The 20,201-nt window shown below is 46.6% G+C and overlaps 1 protein-coding gene across 3 annotated transcripts in view; it reads left to right on the plus strand.

Annotated features, from left to right (window-relative positions):
• CNTNAP2 (contactin associated protein 2) overlaps positions 1-20,201 on the plus strand; it is a 3,301,953-nt gene that overhangs the window by 2,982,744 nt on the left and 299,008 nt on the right. For all 3 annotated transcript variants that reach the window (XM_069648309.1, XM_069648308.1, XM_069648310.1), the window contains exon 19: positions 9,636-9,881. In XM_069648309.1, coding sequence (XP_069504410.1) covers positions 9,636-9,881 — 246 coding nt within the window. The remainder of the gene's footprint in view (positions 1-9,635; positions 9,882-20,201) is intronic.

Raw genomic sequence — 20,201 nt, forward strand, 5'->3', positions numbered from 1 at the left:
GGAAAACCTACGACGGGGTCTCCGGCCCCAACGGTTGGAGCCGGGAGACGAAGTTCTGGTCCGCAACCGACACCCCCACGGGAAGCTCTCGCTTCCCTATGAACCCGATCCTTTGGATGTGGTGGCCGTCAAGGGGTCCATGGTGACGTCCTCGGATGGGCGAACTGCCGTTACCCGGAATGTGAGTTTTTTCAAGAAACTGGGTGATCCCCGGACTGACACTCCGCCGGAACCTGACCCACCAGAGGACCCCGGCGACGGTGACTTCTGGGACGAGCTCCCAGACTCCCCAATCCGGGGAGCCGCAGCTGAGGGACACCGCGGGCCGGAGGTAGGCAGGAGGTACCCCCAGAGGGCTGGGCGAGGGAAACCTGCTTACCTCAACGAGTATGTTCTTGGACACTGTGTAAATTGTGACGCAGGGATCCGGGTGGTTGAAAATAAAGGGGTGTTGGGTGTGCAGTGGGGTTTTGTAGCATAGTGGTGTGTGTTAAAACACAATGATCATTAAAAGGATTGTTTTGTGGTTCCTCCCGAAAAAGGAGGAGTGTGGCGTTGCCCGCAGTGACGGGCGTACGCGGCGGCGTGACGTAGCACGCCGCCGCCTAGTGTATAAATAAAGGGGCGTTCCCAGCCGCGAGCAGAGCGACCGGGAAGCCCGAACCGAAAGGCTGTGTCTGCGTCTCCTTTCGGGGCTGGGGCTTACGTGAACGCAACGGGGGGCTCAGGACCGCCCCCCAACAGGCAGCACAGGGCTTTCCAGGATGGAGAGAACGGCAAAAGCAAAGTGTCAGGAATTGTGCCATTGAGGAAAAAGGGCAGTGCAACGCGCCGAGATGTTGGAAGCGGACCAATTTTATATTATTTGTAGAATTTTCCCTGATGAAGGACGATTGGTCCAAAATGCATTGGCCACTGGTTCTGCCACTCAAGCACCTATGAAGGAGTAAAACTAATAAAGATTGTGCATGCGGACATGAAGATTCCAAGATATATTTTTGACTTGTACCTGAACTTGACATAGTATTTACTGCCAGAGTGTTATCAATACTGGTGGGGAACCTCCCAGTTCTTGTGTATACATTGAGTTCCAAGACCTGTTCACATTGGCTTAATTTTCCCACTGGTTCTTGACTGCTATGCACTCCCCAGCGTTCTCATGCTCTGACATATAGTGCCATGCCCCAAGGAGCAGAGGTAATAAAAACCCAGGCTGCCTTCTTGTAATTGCCTTTTCTCTTTGGAGCTTTGGTTAGACGTGAATGTTCTCTCTCATCTAGGATAACTGGTGAATGTTCTTCTTCCACCAGGGCTTGCATGCCAATATACGCTCCTTTTGTTTTATTGTATGTGTATTCATGGCACTTTAGGAAGGCACTTACTCAGAGGCCCTCCTGAACTGATAGCTCAGAGTTCTAAAAATACACAGATTTGTCACTTGTGAAGGAACATTATTCTAGGACTTAAGATTCTTAATGATGGTAGTAGTAGTACAGTGTGATCATATGCATAGTTGCATAATTTATGACTGCTGTGATTTCAACTAAGAGGCTTGGGACTAGAAAAATTGTTGTCCCGCCCCTAATGTTGGTGGATTGGATGCCGTGTAATTCTGTGCCCCCAGGTACAAGGATCCAGCAGGTGACGGCGGCCCCTCACAAAGGGCCTTCTACTTAGGGACATGCAGACTCCTGTCTGGGCCTGTCCGGGTGTTGATGGCATCACTGGTGCAGGGCTTCCTTCTTAAAATGATCCTGCAATTTTCCTGTTTCACTTCACTGCATGATGCGCCCACCTCCCACGACAAGTGTTAAGCATGTTTCTCCAAAGTAAGGAGTATGATGACTTTATTGAATGCAAAGTGATCCACTTTCACGTATCTACAAACTCAGACCTCCATCCTTGATTACCCTAGCCTACAAGATTTCTGCCACTGCTGTTCCCTGCACTACCTCACGTCATAGCCACCCGACAATCCCAGCATCTATCCACCCTTGCGACCAACCCCCGCATCCTACCTCCTCTCTTTCCTCCGCTAACAAATCCTGCCACTCATATGGAGCCTATACCAACAAACTAATTCCCAGATCTACCCATCTCCCATTGCCACCTCCTTAAAGTGCAACAAACTTGCAGAGCTCCAGGCTCCGGCCAAACTTTACACAGCTCCCACTCCATTGAAGGCTTACATCCCTAGCGCCCTAGCTCCAGAGTGCAATGCAACAATCAGTCCATCTGCAGCACCAATGGTCATACCATTCCTGCACATGCCTGACACCTCATCCAACCCTACAATTGCATGCACCAAACACTTAAGGCCCAAGAGCTCACCTCATACAACCCTAACCAAGAAAATCTCTAATGTCATTATTACCAAGGGCAACAGACCTCTCCGTCCCTTACCATCTCCAAAAATGTCAAACCACCTGAGGGCACCCTCTGCTCTCATGATCCTAATCAGGTCTACACTACTGCCAAATTCTGCATCACGCTCCTATCCCACTATTGCTTTAGAATCATTATCCCCACAGGCCAACAGCCAGCCACCCACCCCAAGGCAACTAATTTACCATAAAGGAGCCACCCTGCCCTGCATTGGAACCTCCTGACTTTACAGACTTCGAGCCAGACCATCCGCTCAGGTGCCTCCTACTCCTGAGCTTATGTACCCTTCACTAGGGGTTGCTAGACATGCTAGATATAGCACCTGCACCATCTCCCCCTTACTGCCCTTTACTGATGCAGATCAGTCAGTGCCCCACGGCAGCCCCCAATCCCCAAACAAACAACCCAATGTCCTAAAATGTGCACTAATTAATGTACGCTCTCTAGGAGCACCTGCTATTGACACTCACAACCTCTTATTGGAACACCACCTTGACATCCTTGCCCCCACAGAATTTTGGCTCCACAGTGCCTCAGGCCCACTTGTCTCCCTAGCCATCCCCGCTAACTATACTATCTTTAGGGCGGACCGCCTTAATGCCATAGGTGGAGTTGTAGCCTTCATAGCCAAATCCTCTTTGCAGATCAGATCTTCACCCATTCCTACGATCCCTGCTTTCAAAATGCTGCTACTCAAGCGCACCACTAATCTCCAAACCACGTATAACCTGCTTCTGCTTTTCCGACAACCCAATGGCTCTAATCGCCCTGACCTTGACATCCCCCTCTTGATCATGCCTCTCATGAAACCTACAACCAAATTCATTATCCTGGGTGACCTCAATCTTGGATTCAATGACGCATCAGACACTAAAGCCACTCTAGCACTAGCTTTAGAGGATATGAATTGCAGCCAATTGATAAACTTTCCTACCTACATTAAAAGATGAATCCTGCATTGGATCCTCACGGCCAATGCTACCATTGACATCATGACCATTAGTGCAAAGCTTTGGTCTTACTACTACCTAATTCACTTTAATCGCACCCTCGCCACACCTCACATTGCGCACTCACCCACAATGAACCCAATGCCTGTCCGAAACACCCGCAGACTGACATATGAGGCACTAAAGCCAACACTCCTAGTCTCCCTCAATTCCTCCTCACTGCCCACCAACAAAACTCCTATGACATAGCAAACCACTACCACGCCTGTCTCCCCCACACCATGGACCAGCATGCCCCTATCATTGCTAAAATACCCAAACCCCACAAGCCCAATAATGTCTGGTTTACTGAGTAGCTTGTCCGCTTACGCAGGAACAAAAGAGCCCTCAAACACTTATACAGAAAGCATCCTTCCCCTAGCAATTGCAAATCCCTCGCCAATGCCTCACACTCCTACAAGGCAGGGGTAGTTGCCCTCAAAGCGAACTCCTACAATGTGCGAATATCTAATGCAGGCTCCAATACTAAAGAGTTATTCTCCATCCTGAGACAACTTGAGATCCCCATCCCCATTATTCCTACCAACCATACGGACAAAGATTGGTGTACTATGATACAAGAAGCCCTATCACAGAGTATTGAGACACTCTTTGCTAAAATGAGTGCAAAAGAAGCCAGTTCGCAGCTATAGCCCTGACACAGAACATACTTGACCTCCCAAGTATGGCCTGCTCTGCATCTCCCCAGCCATTCCAGTTCAACCAAGTCACCCAAAAGCAGGTTCTACCATTCTATCACTAAAACCTTCGAACTGCAAAGGTGGCACATGCCAGCTCACATAGTGAAGCTCTGCGCTCCTACATTGGCCCCCATTATCACCGACTTTGCCAATGCATCCTTCTTGGCCAGCATAGTTTCCTCAAATATCGAGGCAGCCTGGGTCACCCTCCTCCTCAAAAAGCCCTCCAGTGATCCTTCCATTCCTACTAACTACCGCCCAATCACCACTGTCCCTTTTCTGCTCAAAATAATTGACCGGTTAGCTTACGCACAAGTCCAACAATTCCTTGAGCATAACCACATGCTCGGAATAAGACAATCTGGATTCCGTCCAAAACATAGTATGGAAACAGCCCTTCTGGACCTGAAAATTCAAATGGACATTATCCGAGACTCAGGCAACCTAGGCATCCTCCTCTTATTAGATTTATCAATAGCATTCAACCTAGTTGACCACAACACCCTATGCCAACACCTCAGTCATCACTTCACTTTCTCACCTGAAGCCACCTCATGGATAAAATCATTCCTCAGCGAACGCACCACTAGAGATTTCATTGGTGAGGCTGTGGTGGACCCCATCCTCACGCCATTAGGTGTCCCACAGGGTTCCTGCCTTTCACTCACACTTACAATACAGACACTAATCACATGTTTGCCATCCTAGACTCACTGGGGATTATCTACACCAATTTCACAGATGACACCCAAATACTCACCCCATGACAGGTGACTACTCTCTGGACACTGCCATAATTAACACAGTGTACAGTACCATACAAAACTGGAGGGCCACTTATTCTTTCCAAACTAGATTATTGTAACATTCTCCTCATGTGCACCTCAACAGCTAATCTGGCTAAACTTCAACTTCCGCAGAGTAAAGCCCTGCGCATCGCCCTTGGACAACAACGATCAGACCACATCTTGGCAACCAAACGCGAGGCTCACTGGCTACCAATCAAACTTCTGGATTGACTTTAAAACTCAGACTATTTCCTACAGGTGTATCTATATGTCTTCCACCGCTAATCTTACTCCTATGGTTACTCCTACACAACTGCTTTGTGATTCAGTGGTCCAATATTTCACTACTAAAACACCTGCATGGATTTTGCTAAGGCAAAGATGGGTTCTGTGTACATTTGGTCAAAATTCCCTATGTTTACTAATGAAACAGTGGGTAAGGCCGTCATGAAGCTTAAATCCTTACATACATCATGTCGGGCATGATTGCCTGTGTTTCCCAAGCAGTTAATCTTTCCTTTCAATCAGGTTGAATTCCAGCAGAGCTTAAACAGGCCATTGCTACTCCCCTTTTAAAATGAAACATCAGTGGATCCTTCCGTCCCTGCAAAATGCTGCCATATCTCCCTCTTGCTCTTCTTCATGAAACTGTTGGAAGCCCTGGTATGTCCTCTTCTTTCTTCTTTCTTGGAATCTTATAGGTTCCGTGTCCCCTTTCAGTCAGGGTTCCATCCGGGACGTGGCTCTGTGAGTGTCCTAGTGTTTGTTGTTGATGAAATGGCCAAGTTGGTGGACAGTGGGGATGCAATGATATTGTTAGATCTTTTAGTGGCATTTAACACTGTCGAGCACTCTATTCTGCTGTCCCGCCTGGTCCTGGTGGGTCTCTCCGGGCCTTTCAAGGCGTGGTTCACTTCCTTCCTGATGGAAGGGGCCAAACACTCTCTCTCCCTCCTTTTTTCTCCCCCTCCCATTCTCTGGCTTGTGGCATTCCTCAGTGCTCCGCCCTGTACCCTATGCTGTTTAACATCTATATTCAGCCTCTTGTTCCTCTTGTTGGCTCCTTCGGCCTGCGTTGCTTCTCATATGCTGAGGAGACCCAGATCCTGGTTCGTTTAGATCTTAACAAGGCTGAGGTGTCGTTGTGCATGTTTTGGTGCCTGACGGCCGTGTGGTTGGCGGGTGGATGAACAGCAATTGGCTGAAACTGAATGGAGACAAGATGGAGGTCTTGGTGGTGGGCTCTCCTCCTTATCCTACACTTTCGACCCCATCCTTCTGGCCTTCTGCACTCAGTGACTTTCCTCTGCCAGTGACGGTGACAGTGGTTAAGAAGTTAGGGAATGCTCTGTCTGCAACTCTTTCAATTGCCTCCTAGGTCGGCGCAGTCTGTAAGACTGGTCACTGTCACCTCCGGATACTGCGCAAGATTTTACCGTTCATACCTAGTCGCCTGCATCCTATGGTAGTGGCCTCACTAGTCCTCAGTCGAACAGATTACTGTAATGCATTGTTCCTGGCTCAACCTGTGACTTATTATCACCAGGGGGCGGACTATCTTCACAATAAGTTTGCTCCTTATCTCCTAGGCCAGGCTCTCTATTCAGGCAGTGCTTGTTTAATTCTGGTTCCTAGGTTTCGTCTCTCTAGGGTGGGGGTGGTGTGCATTCTCGATTGCTGCTGGCAGTTTGTAGAATGGTCTGCCCCTCGCCCTTAGACGTAGCCAAAATCATCTGAATTCTGACATCTTCAGAAAACCCTGCTCTTCTAGGCCCGGTTGATGGCTAGACTTTCTGGGTGTTCCTAGCGCCAAGATGCCTTTGGGTGAATGAGCGCTTTGCAAATTGAGTTAACAAAAAAATACCATAACAAAGAGGCACCCCTTTACCTTAACAACAGTATCCCTCAGAAATGTCAGTTTGTTAGATTCAGCTCCAGCATCTCACAGCTCACCCCTCGCTATAAGATCAAAAGAGCAGAAAGCATTCGTTTTTGCGTTACCACACCCACACTCTGGCACTCCCTCCCTGCAGTCATCAGAAAGTAACAATCGTACACAGCATTTAAAAAGCTTGAAAAAACATGGCTTTTTGACAAAAATACGATTAATGCTTGCATCAAATGTACCACTTACTTGTGTCTTACTGTACCAAACGCTGTGATACCCCAGGGTTTGGGCATTACAAATATGTAATGAATACATAAATAAATTAGTACAATTTGAAGTGGACATTCATTTTGAACCATGGGTGACCTGGACTATTAGTAATGTAAAGCACACCAAGTAGCTCCTCTGATACTTTTTTCAAACATGGGTGTAAGATATGTGCGGTGGCAACCACAGAGCCCCCTCCCAAACTGTGCACGCAAACTGCAAGAGAGGAAAGACATGGAGCACTTCCTCCTTCATCCTATGATATATATCATATCATACAATATAATAAAAGACTAGATATATGTTTATCTGATGCAGTCATGCATAGTAAAAACTGCCTGCTTTGCCTGTTGTCACCACTAGAGGGAGCTGTTGCCTTAGGAAACGCACTAAGGTCTGTGTAAACGGGCTTTCACACTAGTACACGTTTATTTCTCTTAGAACATCTATGCCTTAGGAACTGAGCATGTGCACAGCCTACATTTCCCTGAGAATGAACTACAATTCTAGGTGGGGAAAATAAATATGAACTAGAAAACCTTTTGAGTAGATGATGTCACAGGCATTTGCCCTGTCCAAATCACTATATATGCAGACTTCTACAAACATTTTAATGTAGGGTGAGTGTTGCGAATATGAAATGAGCTCCACGCCCAGTGTGCATTATGTATTGAATGATTTAATCATACAACCATTTTATCACAGCCATATTGATGAAATGTAAAGATCTGTGGTCACTAGCATATTCCCAAAATGATCTTTGATTTTATTCAAAGAAGGCTGGCACTGTCACTAGTGCTATTCGGTCCATTCCTCTTTGTCATTAGAGCATTAGAGCATTCCAAAAGAGTGCAATAGTAGTGCATTAGACTGTCCATTTTGGAATAATAACCTTGTATCTGAAAATAAAGCATATGGTTATTCTAGGGTTTGATAATATTTTTTTCTCAGTAAGACAAGCGTAATATTCTTATAACAACACTAATATATATATATAGAGAAAGTGATCACTAGAAATATACATTGCACAGTTTTAAAAAAGGGACAGTTTACAATTGTAGTACAATTAAATAATTACCTTTTGCAAAATAGCTGCTTGTGCAAACCCCCTCCGCCCCCCCCGCCCCCACCACATGCGTGAGGGATTCTGCCCAGCTCTCAGCAGCGCCTGTGGTGGCTCTAGCAAATACATGGAAGACTAAGTGGCTCTCAAGTGGAAAGGGAAAGGGGTCACAGAAAGTGAGATGGAGGGAGGGGGAGAGTGAGCGCCAGATAGCTGTGATATGCTGGGTACAACTAGTGCATATATCATGGATCACTTTGGAGGACGCTAATAAGACCTCTTTTGGTGCCTAACAGGTTTTGCTTGAGAACTGAATTGTTGTATTATCCTCCCTGGACCCTGAAGTGATGTTCAGTATATCCTGAGTAGCGTCATCACCTCCGCACTTGCTACCCCGAAACAGATGGGTGGGAGTCCAAGGTGAGACCTCATAGTTTTAGACAGATAGGCAATTAATTTGTCACGAAAACATCCGCGCAAAGACGGACGCCCTGGAGGGCTAAACTGCCGTGTCTCTGTACGGACCAATGGCGTATTTTAACTAAAGCTGCGCTGCTTTGCATATATACCCGGGGATAAAGTGAGCAATCCGATATTGGCGTTTTAAGATGAAATGTATAAAGAATCTCAACGAAATAATTTTTGAAAAAATATGTATGCCATTAAGGAGGGAAGCGTGCATACGTTATGTTATGATGTGTCGTCCTTGATGGGGTTCAGAGCTAAATAGGGCTGGCTGTATCTAGACGACCACGTGAATGGATCAGGGAAGTGTGCAGAGTTGCTGGTTATGATGTTGAAGATGCTGTGTTGTGTGGGATGTACACCTTTCCCTTTCACATGCCCAACATTCGTTTAAGGGTTTTAAAATGACAGTCGATCCCCTCCCCCCACACGTCCTTCTAAGTCCCTCCCAATGTTGGAGGCAAACCATTGGTGCGCCAGATTCCGGCCTAATAGGTTGTCCAACCCCAGACCTCGAGGGCCAGAATCCTGACAGGTTTCAAAGATATACCTAATATTATTCATGAGGTAAAATGAGCTTACATTTAGAATCATTGTATGCAAAAGTATCGAATTAATATTAATGAGGGGTTTCCTGAAAATCCAACATGTTTCCGACTGTCTGGGCCTGGGCCTGGGCTTGGACAACCCTGACTGGAACTTCGCAATCATGTGTTGTTTTTGGAACAGCATGGACGACTGCGCCTGACTGAGCTTGAACAGCTCTTTGTCCTCGTCTTAACGTGGAAGGTAATTATGCACTGTGTATTCTGTAAAAGGCAAAGATAGGCATACGTGTGGCCGAACCTTATGTAACAGCAGGAAATTAGACACGAGGATCATTTCTTCACAAGCACTTGTTTCTGAGTGATTACATGCCTCTATTCTAGCCAGGTATTGTTCCATGTGCTGGACTGGAGCCAAAGGGTCATCCTCATCAACGCGAGAACTCATTTCCACCCCCTGTGCTTCCCTACAGCGTCTAAATCCTACCATTAGCAATGACTTGAAGCGTGGATTAATTATTTTTCTGTTTTCTTTTGTTCCAAGATGTCGGCGGATACTTTGAAGAGGGAACATGGCTGCTGTATAATTTCCATTCTGCAACAGCAGCCAAAGTGGTCGGCCCAAGCGATGCCGCAGGGACTCTCCCTCAGGTCTCATTGTCTGCCTCTGATCTGAGCCCTGAGAAGGAAGAGCTGTTCTTCAGCTTCAGCACCAGCAAGGCCCCCTGCGTCCTTGTCTACGTCAGTTCCCACACGCAGGACTATGTGGCAGTACTGATCAAGTCTTCTGGTGAGTGTAGCAGGCTTATCAGTGCATGACTCGCCGCTGGTTTTAGCATTTTTCCAGTTGACAGTGTTTCGCATAATTTGTGTTGTGATCAATACTGGAGGAAAGTCTAATTTGATGATGTCCCCCTCCAAAAACAGGACAATTAACTATGTTATCATTGGCTGTAAAGATATTATATTGTGATCATATCTGAGAGTCTTTTACTAAAAGTACAGGTTTACATGTGAAAATGTTATCAGACGATATTCAATAATGACGAAGCACTTGCATTGTTTTCAAATGTTTGCATGGCACTGATGCAAATGAAGGAAATTTGGAGTTTCAGATATGAGGTCACTTCTTCATTAGTGTGCTTTGAAAAATGTAGAAATAAAGTATGCATCTATATATGTAGTGTGAACCTGGCAAAGGTGCCGCATTTCACTGTACACGGCGTTACATTAAGCATGGGTGAATCGGGTGCTTGCCCAGGGTGCCACACTAGACCGCGGTCCCGCAAGCTCAGGGGAGTCTATCAAGGACTCCATCGAGCTGGCGTGGTGAAGGTGCCCTATTGAAATGAAAAGCGCCTGCTCTCTTGCTGGTGCCAGGCACTCCAGCAGGAGAGTGGGGCGATTTCCATTTCAATAGAGTGCCACTACTACACCAGCAAGGGGTAAGACTACCCCCTGCTGGTGTAGCAGCAGCGCTCTAATTAAGTGATAAGTGCCCAGCTCCAGCTTTCCATTTCAATAGAGCACGGCTGCTCCACCAGATTGGGGCAGACTTGCTGCCCTCTGCAGGTGTAGCAGTGGTGCCAGTACAGCCCCAAATTTAGTGCCCCCCACACTGTCGTTACTGGGGGGGGGGGTTAGATTTGCCCTGAGCACTGTCGGGGCTAAGGCCTGTCCTGACAGTCTGACAGTGCAATGATAAAAAAGTGTTACAAAACGGTGTGCCCACAACGTATGTCATGGCATGCTCGGTTACCATAAAACGAGTGTGGATGCTGCTTCTCCTGAGGTGGTAGCTATGTATTTGCTTGCAAGAGGAGTGCTAATTTTAAAGATCGACTTGTCTAGACAAGCAAAACGAAGAAACCCCTCTTACCCAAAAAAAATAGCACGTTTCCATGCATACATTGCATGAACTGCGGGTTTGTAACCAAAGGCAGTATATAATTCACCACCCAAGATCTGCGGAAAAGATTATGTAGATTTACATAATCATGTTAACATAAAAGATTAAAGCGACCATCCAAAGAGCGATGGAACGCGCATACGCACTCACAATTAAAATGCAGCTGTAGCATGTCACTGGATTGAGAAACATCATGACATCCCACAGATACCTTTTCAAAATAGTTGAAGTAGTTGCAAGAAGGTGACCACATGAAGATTTGGCAAGGAGAATCAATCTACTTTGCCTGTTTTAACTTTATGATTGAGTTGACTCTTGGTTTGTAGAAGTGTGAGGGCTGAGTAGGAGTTTTTAGCCGCTAGTCATCCTTGTACTTCTGCAGGGAAGGAGTCTATCTATCACATGCTGACCTTAGATATTAGATCCTCCACAAGTGGATGAGGTTTTGCAATATCACCAACAAAAGGGTTGCTGGGTTGGACTGCACCGTCTGATTATTAGCATACAAGTTAAGAATTCTTCTTGGAATCGTAGGAGGTGCTGAACCATATACGTATTAGCTTGAATAGAGGAATGAATCCTGGATGATGTCCCTTTCATCTGTTCAGCCAACATAAGCTAAACAATGGGTCTCATTATGGGTCCGGTGGTAACCCTGCCGTTGATACCGGCGGGTCGCCGCTGGACCTGAAAGAAATTACTGCACCTGACTTCCCAGTAACACCAGAGGATTACAACCCCAAGATCTCGTCTTTTGTGAGAATGCGGGCTGAGGGAAGGTTAAACTCTCAAGAGGGGTATGAATGTGTCATGATGCCTACCTCCAAGGAGCCAGACAAGACCCAGCTACCCAGAGGCAGACATCATGTCTTCAAGGGAAGTCACAACAGCCTCAAGTAGGGGCTCTTTGGACTCAGTCCTGGCGCCTTTGGCGCCAGGCTCATATCGGGCCACAGTCCTGGCGCCATAGGCGCCAGGCTCATAAAAGGGACTTTGTGTTAAAGGTGCTTAGTGTTAACTTACCTGATGCAGACCATGCTGCAACATCCAGGCCTTCTGAGGCCTGAATGGGACTGCTTTATCTTTGGAACTACTTAACCACACGGGTGTGGTCAGGGGAGGAATACATACCTGAGAGGAAGGATACATACCTGGAACTACTTTGAAGGCTATTTAAGCCACGCCCAAGCAGCAACTCACGCTTCGCGTTGTTCTGCATCTAGCAGCTGGACGCTCACCGTGTTTGCTCCTGCATTCTGTCTTCTGCCACTCCTGCCAGCATCCTGGAACACCTGCAAAGAGAGAAGAGAAGAGAAAAGGGTAAAGAAGAGTCCTTACCTGCTAAATCCGCATTCCGGAGACATCTCGCCGACGGTCCTGAAAAGGAAGACATCCATTTAAAAGCACATCGCATCGATCGCTGCAGCGCCGCATCTCACTCACCTGTACAAGGTACCACCACGTTCTACGGCGACATCTGGACTCGCACCCACATCACGGCGCCTAGGGAGAAAAAGACAAGAATAAAGGTGAGAGGGGAAAGAAAACAAGGAAACCTTAATTTCCATTACAAAGCTTACCTGTTGGGTTATTCCAACTTCATTTCGGGTCGGTGCCGCATCCTGGCATTTCCGGACCCTAAGGGGAAAAAGAGACTTCAGCGTTAGTGGGCGCATGAAAATACGTTACCTAACGCCCATTAAAGACTTACCTGATTTCTTCTGGATTGATCTTTGTTTTGGGTCGGTGCCGCATCCAGGCATTTCCGGACCCCGGCCCCTATGGGGAAAAAAGACATCAGCGTTAGTGGGCACATGAAAAGACATTACCCAAACGCCCATTAAAGACTTACCTGATTTCTTCTGGATTGAGCTTCGTTTCGGGTCGGTGCCGCATCCAGGCATTTCCGGACCCCGGCCCCTATGGGGAAAAAAGACATCAGCGTTAGTGAGCGCATTGATACAAGGACACTGAGAGAACTCTCATCAAGCTCACCAGAGTCTCATTCTTCGGTTCCACAGCTCTTCTCGGAATAGTTTCCGCACCTGAAAAAGAGACAACGAACAATTATTATTGCGGAATCATACTCATTACCAGAGACCTTACGGTACTATACCTGGAAAACAAAACTTGAACCCTCTACAATCAAAATCCCAGTGAAGTAACTGGATACAACGCGTCCCTGTATGAGAAGCAGGATGGAGAGCTCAACCTTTCAAACCCTAAGGTGAGACTTCACGTGGGGGTTGCAGGAGGGTTTCGTAGAGGGGTGAGAAGGGAGCGGGAGGCTTACACTTTCTCCCGCAGATTGTTAATACTCCCTTTTCACATACAGAAAGATATTCCTGTGAGCCAGACAAGCCAGATTCGAAGGTCCGGTCCAGTCCATCTTCCGGGTCCTGCGCTTCACCATAGAAGAAGCAACAACACTCCAAACCAGACCTGCGCCTCCGTGGGAGTCAGGTGAACGTAACAGAACGCAAAGCCTACCTACAATTTCCCACCCGGGCGCTATGGAAACTTCCGAGACAGACCAGCTAGCTCAGCTTTTGGGGGAATTAAGGGCAGAAGTACACTCCGCCCGCCAGGAAACTAATTCTCTCAAAAGATAATTAATCTTATCCAAGGAAAGAACTGATGACCTGGCCAAACGCTTGTTGCAGGGTCAAGCAGGACAAACTCCTTTACCTAGTTCTGGGGGTAATGCCTTGTCAATGGTTTCGAATAACCCGGTACAAATCAATCTGCCTGGAAACATGCCTTTGGCCCCGCCTGAACGTTTTGCGGGGGACCCCAAGAAATATGCCGTTTTTATGAACCAATGTCGCCTACACTTTCTATGCAGACCTGGGGCCTTCCCTAATGATCAAACCAAGGTAGCCTTTGTATTATCTTATCTCAGTGGCTGTGCTGCCGATTGGTCTGTTCCGTGGGTAAGTCAGGAATACCCAATTCTCCAGGATTTTCAAAGCTTCCAGGCGAGCATGGAAAGATTATTCGCTCAACACTCTCAGGGACAGGCCCTTGACAACGAACTACTATCCTTACGACAAGGTAACCAAGATCTCTTATCTTATATTGCCACCTTTAATAGGCTGGTTGTAGAAACGGGGTGGCCCAAAAATAAAAGGATCACACTATTTCATCGAGGCCTGCGCGGAGAACTTAAGGATGTTCTAGCTCAAATAGTAAATCCGCCTCAAGCCTGCGCAGAATACATAGACTTAGTGGTCCAACTTGACCACAGACTGCAAACTAGAAAAGCAGATTGGTCCAAGTTCGAAACTCGAGTGCTGATCAAAACTCACGCTAACACTAAGAGTACCGACGTTTCAGAACCTATGCAGATCGGCGGTGTTGAAGGACCATTGACGCAGAAGGAACGAGAGAGAAGACGGCAAAAGCAACTATGTCTCTATTGCGGGGCTTCTGGTCACTTTCTACGAGACTGCCCGGTAAAGCCACCTAAGAAGGTGGTTGGAGTCACGGACAACAATTTAATAGAACCTGATTCGGGAAACGGTCAAGCCCGACAAGCGTAGAGGTCCGCTTGCCGAGCTTGAAAACAGACTCTTTGACCTCGCATTTTGTCATGCCAATGGTGCTCGTGGACCTGAAACAGCCTCAGCGGTTGCATGCTATAAAAGCATACATTGACAGTGGAGCTATTGGAAACTACGTAGATCGTGAATTGGCCTCCAGGATTAATCTTCCTCTCCGTCCGAAAGTTAACAAGGATGTCATTACTACAGTAGATGGAACCGAAATAGCCTCAGGGCCGGTAACACATTCCACTACAGAAATGACACTAGTGGGACAGGATGGACATCGGGAAGCAATTGTGTTCGATGTAATCAAGGCCCCACAATTTCAAGTAATTCTAGGAATCCCTTGGTTAGAACCACATAATCCTTGAATTGACTGGCGAGCAAAGAGAATAACCTTTCCTGATTGTGATCTGACTTGTTATCCAAGAAATCCAGATATGGGTCTGGCCACAGTAACTTCCACCACGATACAACTACCGGTTGAATACCAAGAGTTCCAAGACGTTTTTCAAAAAGAACAGGCGAACACGTTACCTCCCCACCGGTCGTACGATTGTCAAATCGACCTGGTACCCAATGCTCAACCGCCCTGTAGTAGGATTTATGCTCTTACTGAACCTGAGAACATTCATTTGCGTCAGTATTTAGATCAGTATCTTGCCAACGGTTTTATTCGCCCGTCAAAGTCTCCTGTTTCCTCAGCTCTGTTCTTCGTGCCGAAAAAAGAAGGCGACCTTAGAACATGTATTGACTATCGCGCCCTAAATCAAATAACGATTAAGAATCGTTATCCTCTGCCTCTGATCCCTGAACTTCTTGACCAGGTAAAAGATGCTTGTATATACACCAAGTTAGATCTCCGAGGAGCTTATCACCTGGTACGTATAAAAGAAGGCGACGAATGGAAGACTGCATTCCGCACCAAATATGGGCTCTTTGAATATCAGGTGATGCCCTTCGGATTATGCAACACACCTGCCGCCTTTCAATACTTTATGAATGATGTTCTTCGGGAACTTATCGATGTTTGTGTCATCGTATATATCGATGACATCCTGGTATACTCCTCCTCGGAATCCGTACACAGAAAACATGTCAGGGCAGTTCTTGAGAAATTGCGCCAGCACAACCTGTTTGCGAAACTCGAAAAATGTGTTTTTCATACCACAGAGGTCGAGTGTCTCGGATTCATCCTGACACCTAAAGGAGTCCGAATGGACTCGCGAAAGGTGGACGCCATCCTCAAATGGCCATCTCCTAACTCTGTTAAGGGGGTTCAGAGTATGCTTGGCTTTGCCAATTTCTATCGAAGATTCATCCCACCAACTCCGATGGGCTTTATTCTTTGCAGAATTTGATTTCATAATCACCTACCGCCCTGGTTGCAAGAATGGCAAAGCGGACGCTTTATCCCGGATTTGAATGGATGAAACAAATTCAAACTTAGAACCAGTACCAATTATACCCGAACAAAGAATTTTAGGCTTGACCTCTTTACAAACTATAGAGGACGTTCAAACTCGAGTAAAACAACTTTTAAATTCCACAGCCTTGCAAGAATGGACTCAAAAGGGGTCACACTTTTCTGTTAATAACGATTTACCGTACTTCCAGGGGCGGTTATTTCTGCCCAACAAAGAACTGCAAGAATTGGTCATTGCTCACTATCATGATACATTAATGGAAGGACATCCTGGTATCGCAAAATCTGAGGAAAAGATCAAACGACAATTCTGGTGGCCATCCTGGAGAAAAGACATAAAATCTTTTGTGATGTCTTGCGGAGTTTGCGCCCAAAATAAATGTCAAAAGAAGAGACCAGCTGGTCTCCTACAACCCTTGGATATTCCACCGGCCCCTTGGCACACCTTGTCAATGGACTTTATTACCGACATGCTTCCTTGCTATGGATATAACACTATCTTGGTAATCGTGGATCTGTTCTCCAAGATGGCCCACTTTATCCCTTTAAAAGGAGTACCTTCAGCCTCCATCTTGGCCAAGGAATTTCTGGAAAACATAGTTTGTATGCATGGTTTTCTATCCATATTAATCTCAGACCGAGGAAGCCAATTTATTTCCCATTTTTGGAGGAAATGTTGCCAACTGGCACAAATTGATGTACGCTTATCCACTAGTCACCACCCCCAGATCGATGGTCAAACCGAGAGGACTAACCAAACCCTTGAACAATATCTTCGGTGCATGTTGCATCAACCTGAAAACAGCTGGAAAGATATTCTATGGATCGCAGAGTATGCATATAACAATTCTGTACATTCTGGAACAGGACAAACCCCTTTTTACACCTTGTATGGTCATCATCCTAGAACCTCAGATCTAGACCCTCCTCAAAACCTGGAAATGCCTGCAGTTGATCATTTGTATTCTACTATAACCCGAGCCTTCAAGGAAGCTACAACTCATTTGCACAAGCCAAGAAAAAATACAAAGAAAATGCTGATCTACATCGGAGTGAAGCACCTTCGTACCAGATTGGAGACCAGGTGTGGCTGGCAACCAAGCATTTGCCTCTCAAAGGACCGCGGACTTTTAATCCCAGATACATTGGACCCTATCCCATCAAAGCTATAATTAACCCGGAGGCCTTTAAACTCGATCTACCAGCCAACATGCGAATTCATCCCGTTTTTCATGCATCACTGTTAAAACCGGTGCAGCCTGGAACCAGACTAAGCAAACCACCTGAACCAATTCAAATCGATGGGGAATTAGAATTTGAAGTTAAGGACATATTGGATTCCAAAATGTTAAAATCAAAACTCTTCTATCTAGTTGATTGGAAGGGGTACGGACCTCAGGAAAGATCTTGGGAACCAAGTGACCATGTACACGCCCTGTGATTAGTGCAAAGATTCCACCGAAAATTCCCAAGCAAGCCGATACCCCCGGAAAGGACGACCTTGGGAGGGGCCTTGGGAGAGGGTACTGTCATGATGCCTACCTCCAAGGTGCCAGACCAGACCCAGCTACCCCAGAGGCAGACATCATGTCTTCAAGGGAAGTCACAACAGCCTCAAGTAGGGGCTCTTTGGACTCAGTCCTGGTGCCTTTGGCGCCAGGCTCATATCGGGCCACAGTCCTGGCGCCATAGGCGCCAGGCTCATAAAAGGGGACTTTGTGTTAAAGGTGCTTAGTGTTAACTTACCTGATGCAGACCATGCTGCAACATCCAGGCCTTCTGAGGCCTGAATGGGACTGCTTTATCTTTGGAACTACTTAACCACACGGGTGTAGTCAGGGGAGGAATACATACCTGAGAGGAATGATACATACCTGGAACTACTTTGAAGGCTATTTAAGCCCGCCCAAGCAGCAACTCACGCTTCGCGTTATTCTGCATCTAGCAGCTGGACGCTCACCGTGTTTGCTCCTGCATTCTGTCTTCTGCCACTCCTGCCAGCATCCTGGAACACCTGCAAACAGAGAAGAGAAGAGAAAAGGGTAAAGAAGAGTCCTTACCTGCTAAATCCGCATTCCGGAGACATCTCGCCGACGGTCCTGAAAAGGAAGACATCCATTCAAAAGCACATCGCATCGATCGCTGCAGCGCCGCATCTCACTCACCAGTACAAGGTACCACCACGTTCTACGGCGACATCTGGACTCGCAGCCACATCACCGTGCCTAGGGAGAAAAAGACAAGAATAAAGGTGAGAGGGGAAAGAAAACAAGGAAACCTTAATTTCCATTACAAAGCTTACCTATTGGGTTATTCCAACTTCATTTTGGGTCGGTACCGCATCCTGGCATTTCCGGACCCCGGCCCCTAAGGGGAAAAAGAGACATCAGCGTTAGTGGGCGCATGAAAAGACGTTACCCAATGCCCATTAAAGACTTACCTGATTTCTTCTGGATTGATCTTTGTTTCGGGTCGGTGCCGCATCCAGGCATTTCCGGACCCCGGCCCCTATGGGGAAAAAAGACATCAGCGTTAGTGGGCGCATGAAAAGACATTACCCAAACGCCCATTAAAGACTTACCTGATTTCTTCTGGATTGAGCTTCGTTTCGGGTCGGTGCCGCATCCAGGCATTTCTGGACCCCGGCCCCTATGGGGAAAAAAGACATCAGCGTTAGTGAGCGCATTGATACAAGGATATTGAGAGAACTCTCATCAAGCTCACCAGAGTCTCATTCTTCGGTTCCACAGCTCTTCTCGGAATAGTTTCTGCACTTGAAAAAGAGACAACAAACAATTATTATTGCGGAATCATACTCATTAACAGAATCCTTACGGTACTATACCGGGAAAACAAAACTTGAACCCTCTACAATCAAAATTCCAGTGAAGTAACTGGATACAACGCGCCCCTGCATGAGAAGCAGGATGGAGAGCTCAACCTTTCAAACCCTAAGGTGAGACTTCACGTGGGGGTCGCAGGAGGGTTTCGTAGAGGGGTGAGAAGGGAGCGGGAGGCTTACACTTTCTCCCGCAGATTGTTAATACTCCCTTTTCACATACAGAAAGATATTCCTGTGAGCCAGACAAGCCAGATTCGAAGGTCCGGTCCAGTCCATCTTCCGGGTCCTGCGCTTCACCATAGAAGAAGCAACAACACTCCAAACCAGACCTGCGCCTCCGTGGGAGTCAGGTGAGCGTAACAGAATGTGAAACAATAGCAATCCAAACAGTGAAGTATAACTGTCTAAAATATAGGAATGTACAAACAAGGCAATCGAAGATATATAAAATATATATATATATACATATATGTATATATATATTTTAATTAAACACACCATATGCAATAATAGCTAAATAGAAAGCACTTCAAAAACCACGCCTGTAGAAAGAGCACATAATATGCAAGAACGCAGGATAGCAAGATGCAGCACTCTCAGTAATGAGACAGGGGCAGAAAATGCAATAGAAACCAGAATGTTCAAAAGGATATGTTCTTGAGTTTCAAATAGGGATTCATGTGCCCTAGCCTGTCTCTGGGGCCCAAAGTGGACCAAGGGGGGTAGTTATCGGTCAATAATACCCTTGCAGTGTCTTGGCAGTTTAACAATGGTGAGCGACAATGCACTTTGCTGTTTTGGCAGTTTTATGCAGTTCAAAATGCAGATGTCATTGTGTTCCAGCAGCAAGCAGATCTCAAAGTTGTCTCAAACTGATGAGGGCTGCATTACTCATGCAATGAGGATCATGGAGGTCTCCAGGTTTGGTTCAGTGGTCAAGGTTTGACTGGGGGACAGGCTGATAATAGGATGTGCAGAAAATTCAGTTCAATGCAGGAGCTTGAAGCATGCAGTCTAGCAAGAACACCAGGGTCGGTCCGATCAGTGTCTCGTTCGACGAAGAAGCTGAATGTCTGAACAATGGTTGGAGCACTGTACATGCAGCGGTATTTCTTTGTTTGAGCCAAGGCAACTATGTGTTTTCAGATAGCACAGTGCATGGGCATACAGGTTTGAACTTATGTGACATTGGTTTAAAGATCAGAGAGTGCCAAGGTCAGCACTGCAGGGTCCTGGTGTTTTACTCTGTCGAACATGCTCAAATCACAGCTTGCAGTTGTTCAACAGAAAAATGCACAAATGCCTGCTGTCTTGGCTCTCAGCAGTTGTGAGTCCCACTCAAGGGTCTCAGCGATAAGATCAGTCCTCTTCTCTAGCTCCCAAAAATG

This window comes from Ambystoma mexicanum, chromosome 2q (genome assembly GCF_040938575.1).
Source record: "Ambystoma mexicanum isolate Mex_15411 chromosome 2q, UKY_AmexF1_1, whole genome shotgun sequence".
NCBI classification, from domain to species: domain Eukaryota; kingdom Metazoa; phylum Chordata; class Amphibia; order Caudata; family Ambystomatidae; genus Ambystoma; species Ambystoma mexicanum.